Source organism: Molossus molossus, unplaced genomic scaffold (genome assembly GCF_014108415.1).
Source record: "Molossus molossus isolate mMolMol1 unplaced genomic scaffold, mMolMol1.p scaffold_m16_p_5, whole genome shotgun sequence".
Classification (NCBI taxonomy): Eukaryota; Metazoa; Chordata; class Mammalia; order Chiroptera; family Molossidae; genus Molossus; species Molossus molossus.
The window spans coordinates 5,322,072-5,338,816 of NW_023425388.1; the positions used below are offsets into that span (position 1 = coordinate 5,322,072).

At 59.1% G+C, this 16,745-nt stretch overlaps 2 protein-coding genes across 7 annotated transcripts in view; one reads left to right on the forward strand and one right to left on the reverse strand.

Annotated features, from left to right (window-relative positions):
* Positions 1 to 4,806, reverse strand: part of TRPM2 (transient receptor potential cation channel subfamily M member 2) — a 55,823-nt gene extending 51,017 nt beyond the window's left edge. For 3 of the 6 annotated variants that reach the window (XM_036242768.1, XM_036242767.1, XM_036242773.1), the window contains exon 1: positions 4,493 to 4,806. In XM_036242768.1, coding sequence (XP_036098661.1) covers positions 4,493 to 4,589 — 97 coding nt within the window. In that variant the 5' untranslated portion in view covers positions 4,590 to 4,806. Of the gene's footprint in view, positions 1 to 602; positions 984 to 1,232; positions 1,830 to 4,266 lie in introns of those variants that run through there. The other 3 variants (XM_036242769.1, XM_036242770.1, XM_036242772.1) reach the window with 3 other exon arrangements.
* Positions 4,807 to 8,317: 3,511 nt separating this feature from the next.
* On the forward strand, positions 8,318 to 16,406 carry CFAP410 (cilia and flagella associated protein 410). The gene is made up of 7 exons (XM_036243260.1): positions 8,318 to 8,463; positions 9,802 to 9,820; positions 11,214 to 11,260; positions 12,160 to 12,389; positions 13,200 to 13,371; positions 14,104 to 14,179; positions 15,919 to 16,406. Exons 1-7 carry the CDS (start codon positions 8,387 to 8,389, stop codon positions 16,048 to 16,050), a joined length of 753 nt encoding a protein of 250 aa, XP_036099153.1. The 5' UTR covers positions 8,318 to 8,386; the 3' UTR covers positions 16,051 to 16,406.
* The last annotated feature ends 339 nt before the right edge of the window (positions 16,407 to 16,745 follow it).

The window sequence follows — 16,745 nt, forward strand, 5'->3', positions numbered from 1 at the left end:
TTTCCAGATTTCCAACAGCTACACACCAGGGGCAGAGTAAGTGGGTTCTGTGGTCTTGTCCGGGGTCCAGAGCAAGAGCCCAAGACCGCTAGGTCTTATCTCCTCGGGTCCAGGCTCCACACACCCGGACAGACCGTGCCCCCGCCCCGTCGCAGCGCCGCGGCCCGGCCCGCACCGGACCCGTGAGCCCGCATCCTTCCCTGCGCCCCCGCCGCGCCCCAGCTCGCGCCAGAGCCGAGGTCCCGCACCCCGTGGCGCACGCCCCCCAGCCCGCTCCCCGGGACCCTAGCGCACTCTCCCTCGGCCGGCGCGCGCCTCCGCCCAGCGCCGGCCGGCTACCTCGCCGCCGTGTCCAGCCCGCAGCGCGCGTACCTGCTGGGAGCGCCCCGTGCCCGCGTTACTCGCGCCGCTGCGCAGGACGGCCGCCCTGGCCCGGCAGGGCCGCCTGCATCCCGAGCCCAGCGCGCCCCGCGCCGTCCCGCACCTTCCGCGTGGGCCGCGGCGCGCTCTGCGTCACTCAGCTGCAGAGCGCAGCCTGCCGCGTCCCGCACCGCGGAGAGCCAAGGGCGAAGCGGCGTGAGCCAAGCCTGCCCACACCTGACCTGCGGAGTCTGGCCTCCCCAGAGACCCCTGGACTGGCACTGGCGCGGGGTTGGCCTCCTGAGGGGCTAGTGGCAAGTTTCTCAGTTAAACGCGAGTCTCCTCGAGCAGCGAAGGGGAGGGGGTACCAGCGGGAGGGGCGTGAGACCCAGTGGGCCTGGGGCCGGGTGAGCCACTCCCCTGACGACGACTTCCCTGTAAAGCCTCTGCAGCTGCCCCCACCGCTGTGGCAGGTGCCGCCCCAGGTAGCTGTGCCCCTTCGCGGGAGGACTGGCAGGCACTGAGCTCTGTGACCCACGGCTTTCCCCAAAGGTCCACCACAAAGGCCCCTGCCCCCTCCGTCCTGGCTGCCGGCTTGAAGTGCCCACGGCCACTCCTGGAGGTGAAGTGTCCTGTGGCTTCTCCAGTCAGGGCCTCAAGGCTGCCAGCTGACCCCAGGCTGACCCACCGCCCCCTCATTTCCTCCCCTTCATTTCCTCCCCCGGCTTTACTGACCCAGGGTCCAGAATCCCGCCCAGAGCGCCCTCCTCTGGAAGGCCCCATCCTCTACCTGCCCCTGCTTCACCACAAACTCCCTCTCTGCCCTGCCACCCAGAGGTCTCCAGCAGCTGTGGGGAAGGCGCAGAACCCACCAGAGCCCCTTGTACAGGGCAGCACCGGATCATTTGTTCAGACACTTGGAGAGGCATGGAGGCAGCAGGAGCCCCCCTGCAAAGCGGTGAGCACCACGGAATGGAACAGGCAGCCACGGTGTGACTGTGGATGCAGTGGCTCTCCTCGGCTGGACCACGCTCTGCAGGGGCACCGCCCTCTGCCCATCACCACTGCCTTCTCGGAGCCCGGCAACCAGTTAGCACCAGGTGGTTGCTGCCTGGGAGAAGCTTGCTACCACTGCCCAGCTCTGAGGGGTCTGAGACCTGCCAGCGTCCGCAGCTGGGTGTGAGCAGCTGTGGCCAGCCCCTCATCCAATTCACCTTCCCTGGGGGGCCACCTTGTTGGCTGAAAGCATGCTGGGGGCTGTTACTGTTTCACGAGACAGTGATAACGGCCGAACTGTGCCACGGACGGCACACGGGCTGGCTTTGTCTCCGACTCTCCCAGGTCCCTGTGGGGACCTCGTTGGAGGTGAAGCAGTTCAGGAAACAGGCTTCTGACAAAACATCTGTGCCGTGCTGTCCCCGAGCGGCCCCTTCCTTTCTCGAGAACCACACATTGCACAAGAAGGCCCCGTTCCGCCTGCCCGGGCCCCACCGCAGGAGCCATTATGAAACGTTCTTGCCATAAAAGTAAAGAGGCGTAGCTGGGAAGCAGGGACACAGCGTGTGCCGGGCTGACGGAGGGTTTGTTCGAGTTCAGATGAAGGCGGTGCGGAGCAGAGGGCTTTTCACGGCAGGGACATCGTGCTCTGGCAGCCGGAGGAAACCGCAGTCCGTGAACAGCGGCAATCTGACTGCGTGGCATCGATGCGCTCTGGTCATGAATTATACACGGGAGCAGAGCAGAAGGCGGGGGCGAGGGGCGGGAGCCAGCACCCCAGAGCCGGAGCAGGGACTGTACACTCTCCTGCACAAGGCCAGATGGTAAATGTTTCAGACTTGGCAGGTCCCAACTACTCAGCTCTGCTGCTGTGGCCAGGGAGCAGCCATTAGCAAGACGTGGCTGCGCGTGGCTGGGTGCCAGTGACGTTTATTTACAAACCCGGGCAATGGCTGTGGCTGGCCTGTGGGCTGGTCTGCTGTCTGCTGGTCTAGAGAGTGGGCTTCATGCTAGGGGACATCATCATTTTCTTAATCTCTGAAGTCAACAGGTCATCTGCATTCCAGAACCATCTCATCTCAAAAGACTTCCCGTGAAACGTAAAAGTAAAGGGAGGTGAAGGTGCCGCACGGAAGTGTGGAGGCTGCAGCTAGTGGTGTAGCTACTGAGGACACGCTCCTGCCCAGGACTCTCCAACGGGCATGTTTCCACAGCGACAGTGATGAGGACGGAGCTGGGCATGGCCCCTCATCCGCATCATCGCTCGGGACACTGAATAAAACACTCAAGGCAGGTCACTCTTCTCTCCCGCAAGTAGGTTCCAGGTCTGGAACATGTCTACAGCCATCCTTCCTTGCTCCTCAGCACCAGCCTCAGGGTCCTTGGAGGGGGTCATGGTGCATGCCCTCCCTGCCAGGCACTACGCTAGGCTCCCATGTCTGCAGTGAAGACCTGATGTGGCAGGAAACCCCATGCCCCCGTTCACTGTGAGCTGTGGCTCGGGGGAACTAAAGGACTTGCCCAAGGACCGCCAAGGGACCCAGCCTCTCTCTCCATCCCTCGTCCTACCGACCGCATCACGCACTCTGGGACGCCCTGTGGGGGGAATAAAACCTGCCCAAACATCTCAGGGATTTCCTAGTACAGATGAAGGAGTTTGCAGGGAAGATCCATCTGAACTGTTTTTGGAAGAAAGAGAAACGGCCCTCCGACTGGCTCAGGAAGAGAAACAAACTTCAAATGTCTGTCCCTGGCATCCTTAATCCACATGAAATTCCAGAAGAAATGTGTGATTAAAATCAGAAGTTGTGCTGGGGTGTTTGGTCCTCTGCAACTCTTGTTAGCAGAAGAAAACAGCATCTGGATATTTGTTGACCAAAATGATACCGATGTGTACATTAAACTGTCACCTAGCGACCCTTTTTCTTGTGTGTTTTCTGTCTAAGAAATTTTCTGTGAAATGCCTTCCATTGTTTAAGCTTTTGTTTTGGTCATCTTTATTTATTTTGCATGAAGTTGAAAATTAAGGCGTTAAAAACAAACAAACAAACAAACAAAAAACCCTGCCCACAGCTACCTGAATGAGCTTCAAACACCCCACTCAGGGTATCAGAAGTGGCGGACTGGCCCACAGCCCGACGTCATGAGAGGCCCCTAGCCAGGCCCCCAGCCAGGCCCCCCAGCCCAGCCGCTCCCAGGCTCCCGACCCTCAGAAACTGAGATGATAAACGTCTCTTGTTCTGAGCTACTAAGTAGGGGCTGGTTGTGACACAGCCACTGACGATTCACCTGTATAGTTGGAAAGATCAGGTGCTATGGCCTGAACAAGGTCACCTGGTGGGGGGTGGAGTGAGGGAGCAAAGGGGAGGCCCAGAGCAGGGTCTGGGCGGAGGTGAGTGGGCACTGTTGGTCAGAACACCTTTGCTCGCTGGGCCCCAGTGGCGCCCTCTCCTGTACCAGCACCCCTGGGGTCATTGCTAGAAACCCCCCTGCCACCCCTTTAAGCCCTGGGAGTGTTGGTCGGCCCAACTGCAGAGGGCACAGTTCTGCTCACTTCGGACCAGCAGCTCCGGGCTGTGTCCGGCCAAGCAGGCGCTCCGAGGCCAGGTGGCCCATGGAGCTGTGCGCACTGAGCCACAGGGACTGCCTTTGTGCCCCTCCCAGTGACTGGCAGAGGCAGCAAGAGGAGAGCAGGCCATTCCCTGGGTCCAGGCAACCCTGCTGGAGCAGCGCCATCACCCAAACTGCACAGGGGCCCAGAACCCTGCAGGCTGACTGGCAACAAGGAGCGCCCCCCATCTCCCTATAGTCCCGGGGGCTTCAAAGAGGAGAAGCCCATAGAGGAAATGCGGCGTAGGAGGTTTAGGGGAGCCCTGCAGGCCTGGGCACTCGGTGTTGGCAGAAACTCACCTGGATTCAAACTGGATTCAGATGGCAAGGCCTTTAGAGATGCTAACTTACTTTAAAAAGAGAGAGAGAGAGAGCACAGGTCCTCAGCGCCACAGTGAGAACCCCAGGGCACCGTCCACATGGGAACTCTTTGAAAGGAAGCCCCAGAGCAACTACTGGAGAGGGAAGTCTCCGCTGGAATGACAGAGTCTGAGCAGAGGACACCAGGAGAGGGCATGGCGGTCACCTTTCCCATGGCCACTAAGGCCCAGAAACAGCCGTGTTTCCCCTTCTTCTCGGATGTTCCTCTGGGTCTCCTCCACTCTCGGCCAGTAGTCGGGCATTGCGCAGCCAGCCGCGGGTTCTAGTGGCACGGGACCCAAGCCAGGCCAATCCCCAAACTTGCACCCGACGCACTGGGAGAAAGCATCCTTCCACTGGACTTGACGCTGTCAGGGTGCAGCCAGGGTGTGGAGCACCTAGTTTCAGCACCTGGAGGGGTCAGGGTGGGTGGAAGACAGAGACCCTGGATCAAGCCATGCTTGAAACCATACCCTTGGCTTCTCGGCTACGTGAGCCAATGTTTCGGTTTTGATTTGAGGAAGTTTGGCTGCACTTCTGTCTCTCGGGGTTCATTTAGGGAAGCAAAACCCTTGTGAGAATTATGAAACAAAATATATTCTCATAATTTGACTTTACACAGCTGTGGAAAGAGCTCAGGACTTAGACATCCAAAAGAAGTTGGAAAAGGGGGTCACCGAGCAGTACCCCAGGCAGGGCCGCTGTTGGGAAGAGCGCATGCTACAGGGAAGAACGCCCACCCAGTTTGTCCATCTGCCCCATCTGACCAGGATGGCCTTTGGGGAATGATGGCCGCTGCTCCTCTTCCACCTCCCAGAGCACTGGCCAGTTTCTCTTTGTGACAAGACCCTGGAGCTACGCAGGGAGGGGGTTCTGGGAAAGGGACAGCAACGCACCCCAAACCACCACACTTGGACTTGCTGTGCAGAGTCCTCACTTTACAAATGTCACCTGAATCACCAGGACCTTCAACTAATTAACACCTGACCATCCGCTCAACCCGCCCATGTGAGCAAATCTGTGTCTTCCTCCTCCTCTCCATGAGGGGGCCTAACAGGAGCCCATCCCCAACTTCAGCCAAGAAGAGAAGCAGATGTTTCCTGCCAGATGCCCAGGCCACTCGGACGCAGGGGAAGTGGTCCCTGTTCTCCAGTGATTCCTCTGTGCTGGGAAATCACACACCCTGAATTCAAGTCCTTGACCCATTCTGGCCGACCTACAGGGTCTCCACGCCTCTCTCCCTCACCCCCATCACCTACACAAAACCCTCCAGGCTCAGCCCTCTCGCAGGGAGGCCACCCGCTTTGGCACTGTCAAGACACAGGGGGCAGACGCCACTTCTCATGACAGGCAAGACTAGAGAGCTGGGGCCTGGGCCACAGCCCTCCCTGGTATGGTTTGCTGAGAACCTGACTGGTCCTTTCTCCCGGGCCACATCAATCCATGTAGAAGGAGAAGGGACCATCTCTGCTAGATAGGGTCAAGCCTGGGACCAACAACCCTAAAGCCCTCTTCCCATCAGCCGCCAGCCCAAAGGCACCTGTCATGTGCCTGCCTGACCTCCCCAGAATCATGCTTGCTTTCTTCTGTCTGCCAGCAGCATCCTTATCTGTACCTTGAACAGTCTCTCTGGATGCTTCTGCACCACCTGTTGGCCCAGCTCACTCTCCACAGTTCCTGGCACTTGACATGGTCCCCCAGTTGGGACAGCCAGAGTTCCTCTGCAAGCGCCTGCCAAAAGCTTCCTGCCACTCTACATGTGGCTGAGCTCAGTGTCAATATTTTGTTAGCTCAAGCCTCATTAGTCAGATGGTTCTCTGCCTACTTGCCAGCTAAGAACTTGGTACGCACCACTCCAAGATGCCCCATTCTCCAAAAACGTTCACTGACCCAACAACCACTTATCTCCACCCTGAGCATGTACCCTTCCAAGAACTTGGTGCACCACTCCAAGATGCCCCATTCTCCAAAAACGTTCACTGACCCAACAACCACTTATCTCCACCCTGAGCATGCACCCTTCCTCATTCTGCAGGATTCAGGCCATCATATTCCTGGACTGTTTCCTCCCTGTGATGGACCCACAGTGCCCCTGCAAGCCACCACCAAAACCTTGACTTTCTGTGACTGCAGGCTCCCAACACAAGCACCATTCTCTCCTACCAATAGGAGACAGGTCCCCACGAAGCTGCAACTAAAGCTTGTGTCTGTTTGAGAGCTCTGACTGGCAGACCAAAGCCAGGACAAGGGGCTAGGGGACAGTGTTGTGGTGTGACAGAGTCAAAGAAAGACCACTAGAGAACTGAAGTCCAAATAAGAGCCATTTATTAGCCGGCCAGCATCTGATTCCAAACACCCCTGTGACAGAGTCTTCGGAGATCAGCCTCAATATGCGTTATTACATGCCTTTTATACCTTACAGCAAAAGTTTAATGATATAAGAAAATAGGATGTTCTTTTTTTTTTTTTGTTCAGATAGAGTGGGAAGGAGAGTGAGGAAGAGAGAGAGAGAAAAAAAAACATCGATGTGAAAGGGACGCATCGAGTGGCTGCCACCCACATGGCCAAACCAGGGCCGGGGACAAACTGCAACCAAGGTACGTGCCCTTGGCAGGAACCGAACTCGGTCTCTCTGGACCGCAGGTCGACGCTCTAACCGCTGAGTGAAACTGGCCAGGACGGATCTTCTTGATATAATGTCCAGGGCTACAACAATGCTCTATAGCCCTGGCCGGTTTTGCTCAGTGGTTAGAGCATTGGCCTGTGGTCTGGAGAGACCTGGGTTCAGTTCCCACTAAGGGCATGTACCTCGGTTGCAGTTTGTCCCCGGCCCTGGCTGGGTTGTGTGGGTGGCAACCACTCGATGTTTCTCTCTCTCTCTTTCTCCCACTCTATCTGAACAACATTATAAAAAAAAACACACAAAAAAAACAATGTTCTATAGAATTAGTTTGCCTTGCAGATAACAGGCCCACCCAGGCCCACCCAGGTATTTCAAGGTACATTGGGTCACACTTAGGCCCGAGCTACACAAACACAATGCAAGCCTAATTCCTTGAGATTGTGGGGGAGGTCGAGTCTCTGATTCAAGACCTCCAGGCTCTGTGGACTCTGTCAGACAGGTAGCCGGTTCCCTACAACTTCTTGATTCAGGGAGTATTCCAGCTTATTTTGATCTCTATACTGTTGATTAAACTTTTTACAAAAGAGGTTCAGCTAGAGGGCACACAGTGACTTTCCCAATCATCAATTATTGAGCTATAAACAAGTCAGCACGATAATTTACCAATCATCAGCTATGGGGTTATGAACATGTCAGCACAAAAGGAGGTCTTAGAGCTTAGTCTTGTCACCCCTAACTCATCTGATACCCCAAAAGCCTGTCAATGCAATTTGCAGCCCAGGTAACCTGTAATTTCTAAAAGGTTTAAATACTTGTGAGGTCTCCGCTAGGACTGGCCCTATGTCTTTGGCACCTGCCCCATTTCCATAAATGCTGAAAGGGAGGGAGAGAGGAAATCAACACAGCCCTAGGGATGTTCTAGAGGTCTTATTTCAACAGTATACATTGTAATTCAGTTTAGAGAACATTGTCTCTACTGCTCGGGCGGGGACTGGAGCTGATCCGGCGGGAGCTCAGGGCTGGAACTCCGGACTCGGGCTGGGGGTGGGGAGCTGGGGAATGGGGGATCGGAGGTCGGGGCTCCGGAGTGATCGAGAGTCAGTGCTAGGGCTCGGGACTCAGGACTGAAGAGTTTCCATCTTGGGTCGCCGCAGAATGACGTCAGAGCCTGGCGTCCCCAGGCCGCGCCTGCGCAGGACCCGGCGCTCGACTGGAGGGTCTGGAAAGCGGGGCCGCTGCGGGGCGTGGAATCCAAGGCGGCTCCACTGCGCTCGCGCCGCCCCGCCCCTTCACCAGGAGGCCAATGGGGTTACAGAACCCGCCCTGACGACGCAGGCCCCGCCCCCTGGAGACGCGCCGCGGCGGAGCCGAAATTCTCCAGGGTAGCTGGCGGGTCCGGGGCCGGGCTGGTGGCTGGGGTCACGGTGGCCCATCGCCATGAAGTTGACGCGCAAGATGGTCCTTTCCCGGGCCAAGGCCTCGGAGCTGAACAACGTGAGAAAGCTCAACTGCTGGTGAGGCCCAGGAGCCGGGGGCCTCCACGCTGCCCGCACCCCTGCCCTGGAGCGGGGACCCCCGCCTGCCACCCCCTTCCCGGGATGGGGCCCCCTCGGCACCTCTGCCCTGGCATGGGGCCCTCAGCCGACATCTCCGCGCTGAGGCGGGGTCGAGAACGGCCTGTGAAGGAACCCGCTGGAGTGGACGAGGGCATCTCCAGCCTTCCTGGCGCCTGTCCCAGGCCGGCCCTCCGGGCCCAGGGGCCCACAGCCGCTGGGCGGTGCTGCCTCCAGCTCAGGTGGCCATTGGCAGAGGCCCTTCCAGAACTTCCATACCCACACACCCACCCTCCCCAGGGGTGGTGCTTCAGACCCACAGTTAGAATTACCTTGAAGTCTCATTATGGGGCTTCCGGATGGCCTTAGTGGGGTAGATGGTTCCCCCAGTGGACGGGTCTGATTTCTGACATTGCCAGTCATTGGGAACTAAGTCTGCCAACAAGGTAGGAGATTAAAGGTGATTAAAACCATTTGTAGGGGAAAGAAAGAGAACAGACTCTTCAGCAATGATTTAGTAGTCTTTTTTGTAACAATCCTGTGGGACAGGAGCTGTCCCCAGGTGCCTCACTGGGAGGTGACAGTGGGATATAGGTGCTGTGGGGTCAGTGCAGGCTCCAAGGCAGGACCAGAAGCACTTCCTGAACTCCTGGAAGAGGTGTTCACTGGGGACTCAGTGGGGCTTCACAGGTGACTGCGAACTGTGCAGACCTTCCTCCGCCTGGTTTCGGCAGATGGACTGCCGTGGAGGAGCTCTGCTTGTTCACTGAAAAGCTCTCCTCCTTGCTCTGGCACAGCTGCTCCTTTGGCCACCACGTCCCTGTCATCCGTTTTCAATAATGCATTTCTTTGTTCTGCGTAGGGTGGTCATACTTTTCTTTAAGCAGGGAGAAACAACAAGCCTATTTCAGGCTCTCCAAACTCTTTCGTAAGTTGCGTGTTTAGCCCTTGAACTGGCCTCTTATAAAGACTCCCTTGTTTGTTTACATCGGTGAGGGAGACGCTCCTGCTGCCACCGCCTTGAGAACCAGTCGATCTTGAGTCCTCCACATGGAACAGCCTCTGCTGCTCCTCAGTCTGAGAAGCAGCCCTCGGGCGCCACATGTATGCATGGTTGTGTTGAAAATCACCATGAAGTGCTTTTTCACATCGTTGTCACTTATCTGGTCAAGCTTTTACGTTGTCATTGTAATCATAGGATCTTAACATGTGTTGTTAATTTCTGGAGGTTTTTTTTTTTTTAATTTTTTGTACTAACCTTTTAGAGAATTAAAGTCCCTGTGTCTTTTCTCTCCCCAGGGGCAGCCGCCTCACAGATGTAAGTATTATGCTGATCCCTGATCCCCAAAGTTGCAGCTTCTTCCACAAGGGAATTATTAGGTTGACAGAAGTGCACCCACTTAGTTCAGGCCCCAGTCTGGCGCTTTGTTCATTTAGCAGTTGTTGGAAGTCATGGCCACTAATTTAAAGAATAAAAAATTCTCTAGCACCCGCGTTTATTTTGGAGTTCCTTCAAACATTCGCTGCGAGGCCCCTGTGTCCGTGCAGGTCTCACAGAAGAGGGAACAGATCCAAGTACAGTCCTGCTCTGACCTGGGGAGGAACTGGAGGCTGGGCTTACTTTCCAGAGAAGTGCACTAGCTGAGGGTCTCTGTGGGTTCCTGGACTTCACGTCACCGAGGAGCAGGTTCCTCACTTCGGCTCCCCTTCTTGGTCACATCCAGCTTCATGCCCCCACCAACGGCAGGAAGAGATGGGCCCCGGGGCGGGGGGACCGTGTGCAGAGCTGAGTGGGTCTGTGAATAGATTCGTTCTTTTCTTTCTCTCTTAGTCCTGGAATGAATGCCCGCGACTTGTGCAGAGTTTGCGTGCCAGTCATTCATTCTTATCTACTTCTGTAACTTAAACTGTACCTTTCCTTAAAAACAAAGTTGGAATGCTGCTGAGCCACTGGACTGTCCAGAAAAGCTGATTCCACTTCATGCAATGGCCAAAGAGCTGCATATTTAGCAGGGGGGGGAAACCCACCACCAGTGTAGCAGAAAACAAAGCCATTGCACTATGAAGCATCCTGGCCAAACCATGAGCTTGCTGTGGGCAGGGACCATCTGGCTTCATGCCCAGTGAATGGCAGACAACTAGATACTTGGGGGCTGTGCCACTCAACAACCTGATAGGTTAGGGAGCTTGATGGACCCACCTGAGTCCCTTGCTGCTCATTCCCACTGATCAACAGAATTACTACGATCTGAGATTCCACTTTCAGTCCTGTCTCCCTTTGGCCCAGCTGTGTCGGTAAGAAGGGCTTCAGTCCTTTTCCTCTAGGTCACGGACAGCCAGAGGAAAGGTCCTCTGTCCGGCACAGGAGGCATTGAAGTCCCCTTACTTGATGTCCTGGGAGGGCTTCCATAATGAGGACTGCTCGGTCCCGGTGGCCAGCAGTTTGATGGCAGTGGTGCTGTCTGAGGGTTTGAGAGAGCACGTTTCTCCTTCGGCCGAGGGCATCTCGTGGCTGTAGAGCGGAGTGGGATGCAGAGCCTGGTGCTCCTGTGTAGTTAGTGCGAGGGGAGGGAGGAGAGGGAGGCCATCCGCTGGGGCCCTGCAGGTGGGTTTGACTGTGGCTCCAACCTGTTTCTCTGTTGGGCTGACAGAAGTGATGTCACAACGCCCGTGCCCAGCAGTGTTCGCCACCACCTTCTTTTCCTCCCTAGATCTCCATATGCCGGGAAATGCCCAGCCTGGAAGTGATCACCCTCAGGTACCTGCACGCCTGCTGTCACTCTGAGTCACTGGGGCTTGAAAGAGGCCGGGAACCTAGATAAACCGAAAACTCCCCAGGAAAGTCTGGGAGGGCCGCTGGCGCCTTGCTTCCGCCCGAGCTCCACGCTCCTTTCCGGAGCCTCCCCCCTGCTGCCCCTGCCCACCTTCTCTGCAGGTGAGGAGGTGCAGCCCTCCAGTGATGAGCCGCCATGCTCCCCGTGGCCACATCTGCCCCCCAACCCCCAGCCCCCCAGCCTTTTCTGACCTGGTTCTTTCACCGCTGTGAACTCTGCCAGTTTCTTTGTGTCACCTGCTCTGTCATTGATGAGCTATCCGTTTTTGAGTCATTGGCATTTTAACAGACTAAGGGAAACTTGAGTGAACCAAACTCCGTCACTGGGACTCCAGGCAGCCAGGGAGCTGGGAGGGTCTGCCCCGAATGCCCTGCTGCTCTGACACGGGCACGCTTTCTGCAGGTCCCGTGTGAAAGCTGACGGGTCTGAGCTCTGCAGGAAGGCAGCCTGGCCCTGTATGGCCGTTCAGAGCGGTCTGGCACTACAGGCCCTGGGTCCCGTGCAGACCCGTGACTTAACTTCCTGATCACATGCTGGCCACTCTGTTTGTCCCTTGCTAGCCCTCTGTTCGTCCTTTGTGCCTTCCTCGGTCGCCTGGTGGATGCCCGTGCTGCCCGCCATGGCCCACAGCACCCCTAGCCCTGGCCCAAGCCTCTTTGGCGGGTGCCTTCTCGTGGGGTGAATGAACGAATGGGCTTACAGCTGTGCCCAGGCTAAGTCCCAGCTCGCCCACCTGGGGCAAAGTTCAGACCTCTGTGCCTCGGCTCCCCTCCCTGTAATACAAGATAACACCAGGCAGAGGCTCAAGGCGCTGTCTCTGCAGCGTCAACAGCGTGTCGACCCTGGAGCCCGTGAGCCGGTGCCAGCAGCTGAGCGAGCTGTACCTGCGGAGGAACCGCATCGCCAGCCTCGCCGAGCTCTCCCACCTGAAGGGCCTGCCGCGCCTGCGGGTGCTGTGGCTGGCCGAGAACCCGTGCTGCGGCGCCGACCCCCACCTCTACCGCATGACCGTGCTGCGCAACCTGCCCAACCTGCAGAAGCTGGACAACCAGGGTAGGCGTCCCGGCCCAGCACACCCGCAGGGCGCCTCCACCGCTCTCTGCGCCCCTGACCTCTCGGCACTGCAGATGCCTTCTCTCGTCTCCCAGAAGGACCCCGGGTTTGTGCTTCTTTCAAAGTGTCCCTGTGAGCCATTACGGGGTGCAGCCCACATGCAGAGCACAGGATCTTGGGTGAACCCAGCACAACTCCTCTGTCTACCCCCCTGTCGACACATACTGGGTGGTTTCTTTTTTCCTGTTAAGACCACTCTGCCCCAAACACTCATCCACGTGCCTGGCACGCGTGTGAGGAGTCCCGTGAGCTCTGGTTACCTGGCGTTCGCCTCTGCCTGCTGGGAGTGTGGTTTCTCCTGCACCCCTGTGACCCGCGGGCAAGCTCTGCCCTGTGTGCCCCGCCCCGGGGGCTCTGCCCGGTCGCCGGGCCCTCTCCTGGCTTGTCGGCATTCTGGGTGCTGGCTCCTATCCTTGTCTTGTGTGCGCCGATATTTCCTCCCAGATGAACACTTTTAATATAAATAGACTCCGGGCAATTAAGTCGAATGGAGCAAGTGCAGTGCATGCTGCTCCTTCTCAAAATTTCACTTGAGGTTTTTTTGATGAGTACTTGTTGGGAAATGTTGGAGATCTGACTCACCAGCCATTAGCCAGCTGTTGTGTATCCAGCTCACGCGAGGGCTGGGGAATGGCCGTGGGGGGGCAGGCGGACACCTCTGCTCGAAGGCAGACTGCTGAGTGCCGTGGCGCGTGGGGCCCGCGTGCAGTGAGGCCACTCTGAGGCTTTGTCCCTCTTCTTCCCGCTAAGCTGTGACCGAGGAGGAACTGTCCCGAGCGCTGCTGGAGGGAGAGGAGGTCACAGCCCCCAGCAGAGAGGGCACGGGGAACGGCAGGCCCGAGCTGTCCTATGCCCTGAGCGCCGTGCACACCACTGCTGAGACCCAAGGGGACCCGCTGACCTACGGCGAGGAGGAGGCAAGGTGAGCCCATGGGCTGTCCTGGGTGCACCCCCGGAGGACCCCGGCTGTGGCTCCCATCGGAGGGAGAGGAGAGTGCTGCCCGGGGTGGTTCTTTCTCATCTCGCCCTTGCTGGCCGAGATGCCCAGGCACAGCCTGTGTGCAGGTGTGGAACCAGCCCTGCGCGGCGTGGCCTGGAGGTGGGACTCGGGGGAGGGGGTCAGTGGGCACCTGGGGGCCAGCTAGTGGAGGGAAGGCACCTGGAGGAGCCTCCAGGCCAGGGGAGGGCAGCCTCTGAGGACAGTTCCTGGTTGCCATGGACGTTTTTAGCAGAAACTGAACGTGGGGACGCGGTGGAGCCCGCCGCTTCCAGTGGGTGCCAGGCTCTGCGCTGGGCAGACGGAGCACGTGCTGTTCTCCTGCCTCTCGTTTGTGTTCCGTGCCCCGCCCCCACCCCCCCCCACCCCCCCACCCCCCCACCCCCGGCTGGGCAGGAGCCTGGGGTGCACAAGGCGGCCCCAGGGAGTCAGAGAGAAAGGGGGGCAGGAGCACCTTCTGATCCTCCCGCCCAGTGTCCTCTGGTGTCCGGTGCTCCTGTCCCTCCGGAAGTGCTGTCACGTGCTGGGCATCTGCCTTGGTGCTGGGGGTGTGGGGACCGTCGCTCCGCGTCTCCCTCACTGCCCCGAGGCTCTGGGAGTTGGCCCTGCAGAAACGGGCCAGGCTGCTCAGCCCTCACGCCCTTGTCATCCCACCAGCAGCGTCCAGGGACAGCTCAGTCTGAAGCCCCCTGCCCGGGACCAGAGGGCTGCGGTGAGCAGTCGCAAGCACAGGGTGAGTGTGACGGGGCCGCTGGCTGCCTCTGCCCAGACTGTGGAAATTGCGGGAGTGGGACGAGGGCTGGAGGCCCCTACCAAAGCCAGGCCCCGGGACGTGGGCAGCTGCCACACGTGCCCGCTGCCGGCGTGGACTGTGTGCAGGGGCCGTGTCAGTGGGGCTGGAAAAGCGATGGTGGCCGCACCTCCCCGCAGAGCTGCCTGTCTGTGCAGAGGCCTCCCGCCTGCAGCTGGACGGACGGCGCCCGGTCCTGGCCGGGTGGGGCCGTGTCACCTCGCAGTGACCAGGTCCGTGGCTGCAGAGCCTTCCCCGTCAGGATAACGGGTCGTGGCTCTAACAAGTGTGGGCAGCTGGGCACTGTCCCCAGAGCCCCGTCCTTTCCAGGGGTCCGCGTGCCGCCCGTGCCACCCTGTGCGCGTGTTCAGGGACCACTCAGTGCAGAGCTGGGAGGCAGGTGGACTGAGGCCCCGTCCTCAGAAGGTGCCTGCCCAGCCTCAGAGCCCTGGACAAGTGACTGCAGACTGAAGGCTGGCCTAGGCAGCTGTCGCTGGGCCTGTGGCCCATGTCCCCACCCTCAGGTCACTGTCTCCTCTGGACTTGCTTTCCTCTTCACCGAGGTGGCCACATGGAGCCAGCTGGTGGTCCATACACATTTCTACACGTTGCAGGGGGACCCAGTGTACGTACAGTGGCAGGGAGCAGGTCTGCCCGCAGGGGCTGAGGCCTGACGCTCCCTCCTCCTCCCCAGTCTGGGGGCTCTGCGGAGCTTGGGAGAATGGACCAGAGATTGGAAACACTGATTCGACTCAGCGCCTTCCACACATGCAAACCCAAACCCCTGAACCTGCCGAAACAGCAGGCCTGCCTCTGAGGAGCGGGGAGGGAGGGCCCAGCCCGCGGTGACGTGGCACGTGGCTCCACCTGCCTCGGACGGTCCCGGTCACCTGGGCTTCCTCTGGGCAGCGAGCCCCCTGGAAGTCCCTGGGGACGAGGGTGCAGATGGCGGGAGGCCCTGGGACGGGGCCGGGTGAGATTTGAGGGGAGCAGGAGCCAGGAGTGTGGCTGAGGCCGACAGCTGGCACCCAGGTGTGGGTCTCAGGTGGGGCCCCACGAAGTTGCAGTGCACCCTGAGCCACGGCTCGCAGCGCAGGCCCTGATCCCACGGCCGTGACTCCGGGCCTCTCGGAAGAGGGGTCCATTCACGTGGTGCCCTGGGTATGAACCTTCCCAGAGGCAGAAAGGGGCAAGTTTCCTCGCTCGGATGCAGGTGGAAACTGAGTGTAGACAGAGACACACAAGTATCTACGTGTTTGAGCGTGTTACTGAGTGTAGACACACAAGCATGTGTGTGAGCACATGTTACTGAGTGTAGACACTGACACACATGAGCATGTGTGTTTGAGCATGTTACTGAGTCACCCTGGGCCACACAGCCGCTTCTCATGCCTGTTTGACCCCTGACCAGCTGTGTGACTGAAGGCCAGTTACTCGGCCACTCTGGGCTTCCAGGCTGTGAGCACAAGACGGTATGTAGGGAGTCCCCAAGGAAGTGAGCACCACACCAGAGCTGTGGCTGGACCATGGGCTGCACGAGTCTCCATCCATGTGGTCTGTTGGTTGCCGGAAGGGCCAGCCCCCCACGACGTGGTGTGCTGCTGGTCAGGGCTCAGGGCACGTCATAGTGTGGGGCACCCGGCCTTGGCGGGTCGGCCTCAGCCAGGGACTCTTGCCCCCAGAACAACGTCCTGACCGCCATCCTGCTGCTGCTGCGGGACTTGGACACCGAGGAGCTGGAAGTTGTGCACCAGACTGTGGTCGGCCGGCTGCAGGCCCTGCACAGGCAGGAGCTGCAGGAGGACATGGAGTGACCCAGCGGGGACCCCACACTGCCAGCTCCTCCGTGGGACCCTTGCTGAAGTCCCATCGTCTTCCTGAGCGCTGGGAGGTGGGGCTGGTTGCCCAGCCGCAGCCCCTGCTGGGTCCTAGGCTTCGTCCCAGCACAGAGCTGCGTCCTCAGGAGCCTCAGCCGCATGGAAGGCTGAGCTCTCGCTTGGGTGGCCCCAGGGACGGTGGAAGGGGTGTCGGGCGCTGGCTGGACAGACCCGCTCCCTCACCCTCCTGTGCAGGCGGCCGCCTTGACTCCGCCCCTCTCCCCAATAAACTTTCCAAAGTCGGACCTGGACGCAGGTTTCCCGATGACGGGCCTTGGCGCTCTGCACGGGTCAGGGCCGTCGGCAGGCGCCCTCCCCAGTCTCTGACTCGGTCAGGGGTGGGTTCTGGGCCTCGGGAGCCTTCCAGAATCGTGGCCTCCCTACAGACAGGCCCTGCCTCAGTCTCTTCAGCAGAGGGTGTGGACCCTGCGTGCGGCCTCGGAGGTCCTGGTGTGGCCACGGCGAAGCAGCTGGTGGGGAAAGGCGCCTCGGGAAGTCGAGGCCTCGCCGGGCTGCGGTGTCCTGGTGGTGAGCTGCAGCCCTGGGGCCCTCCTGGGGCCCCCAAAGCCCAGGAAGCCTCTCCATGGAAGGGGAGCAGTGTGACCCCCCAGCCATTAGAGAAGTTCGTGCTA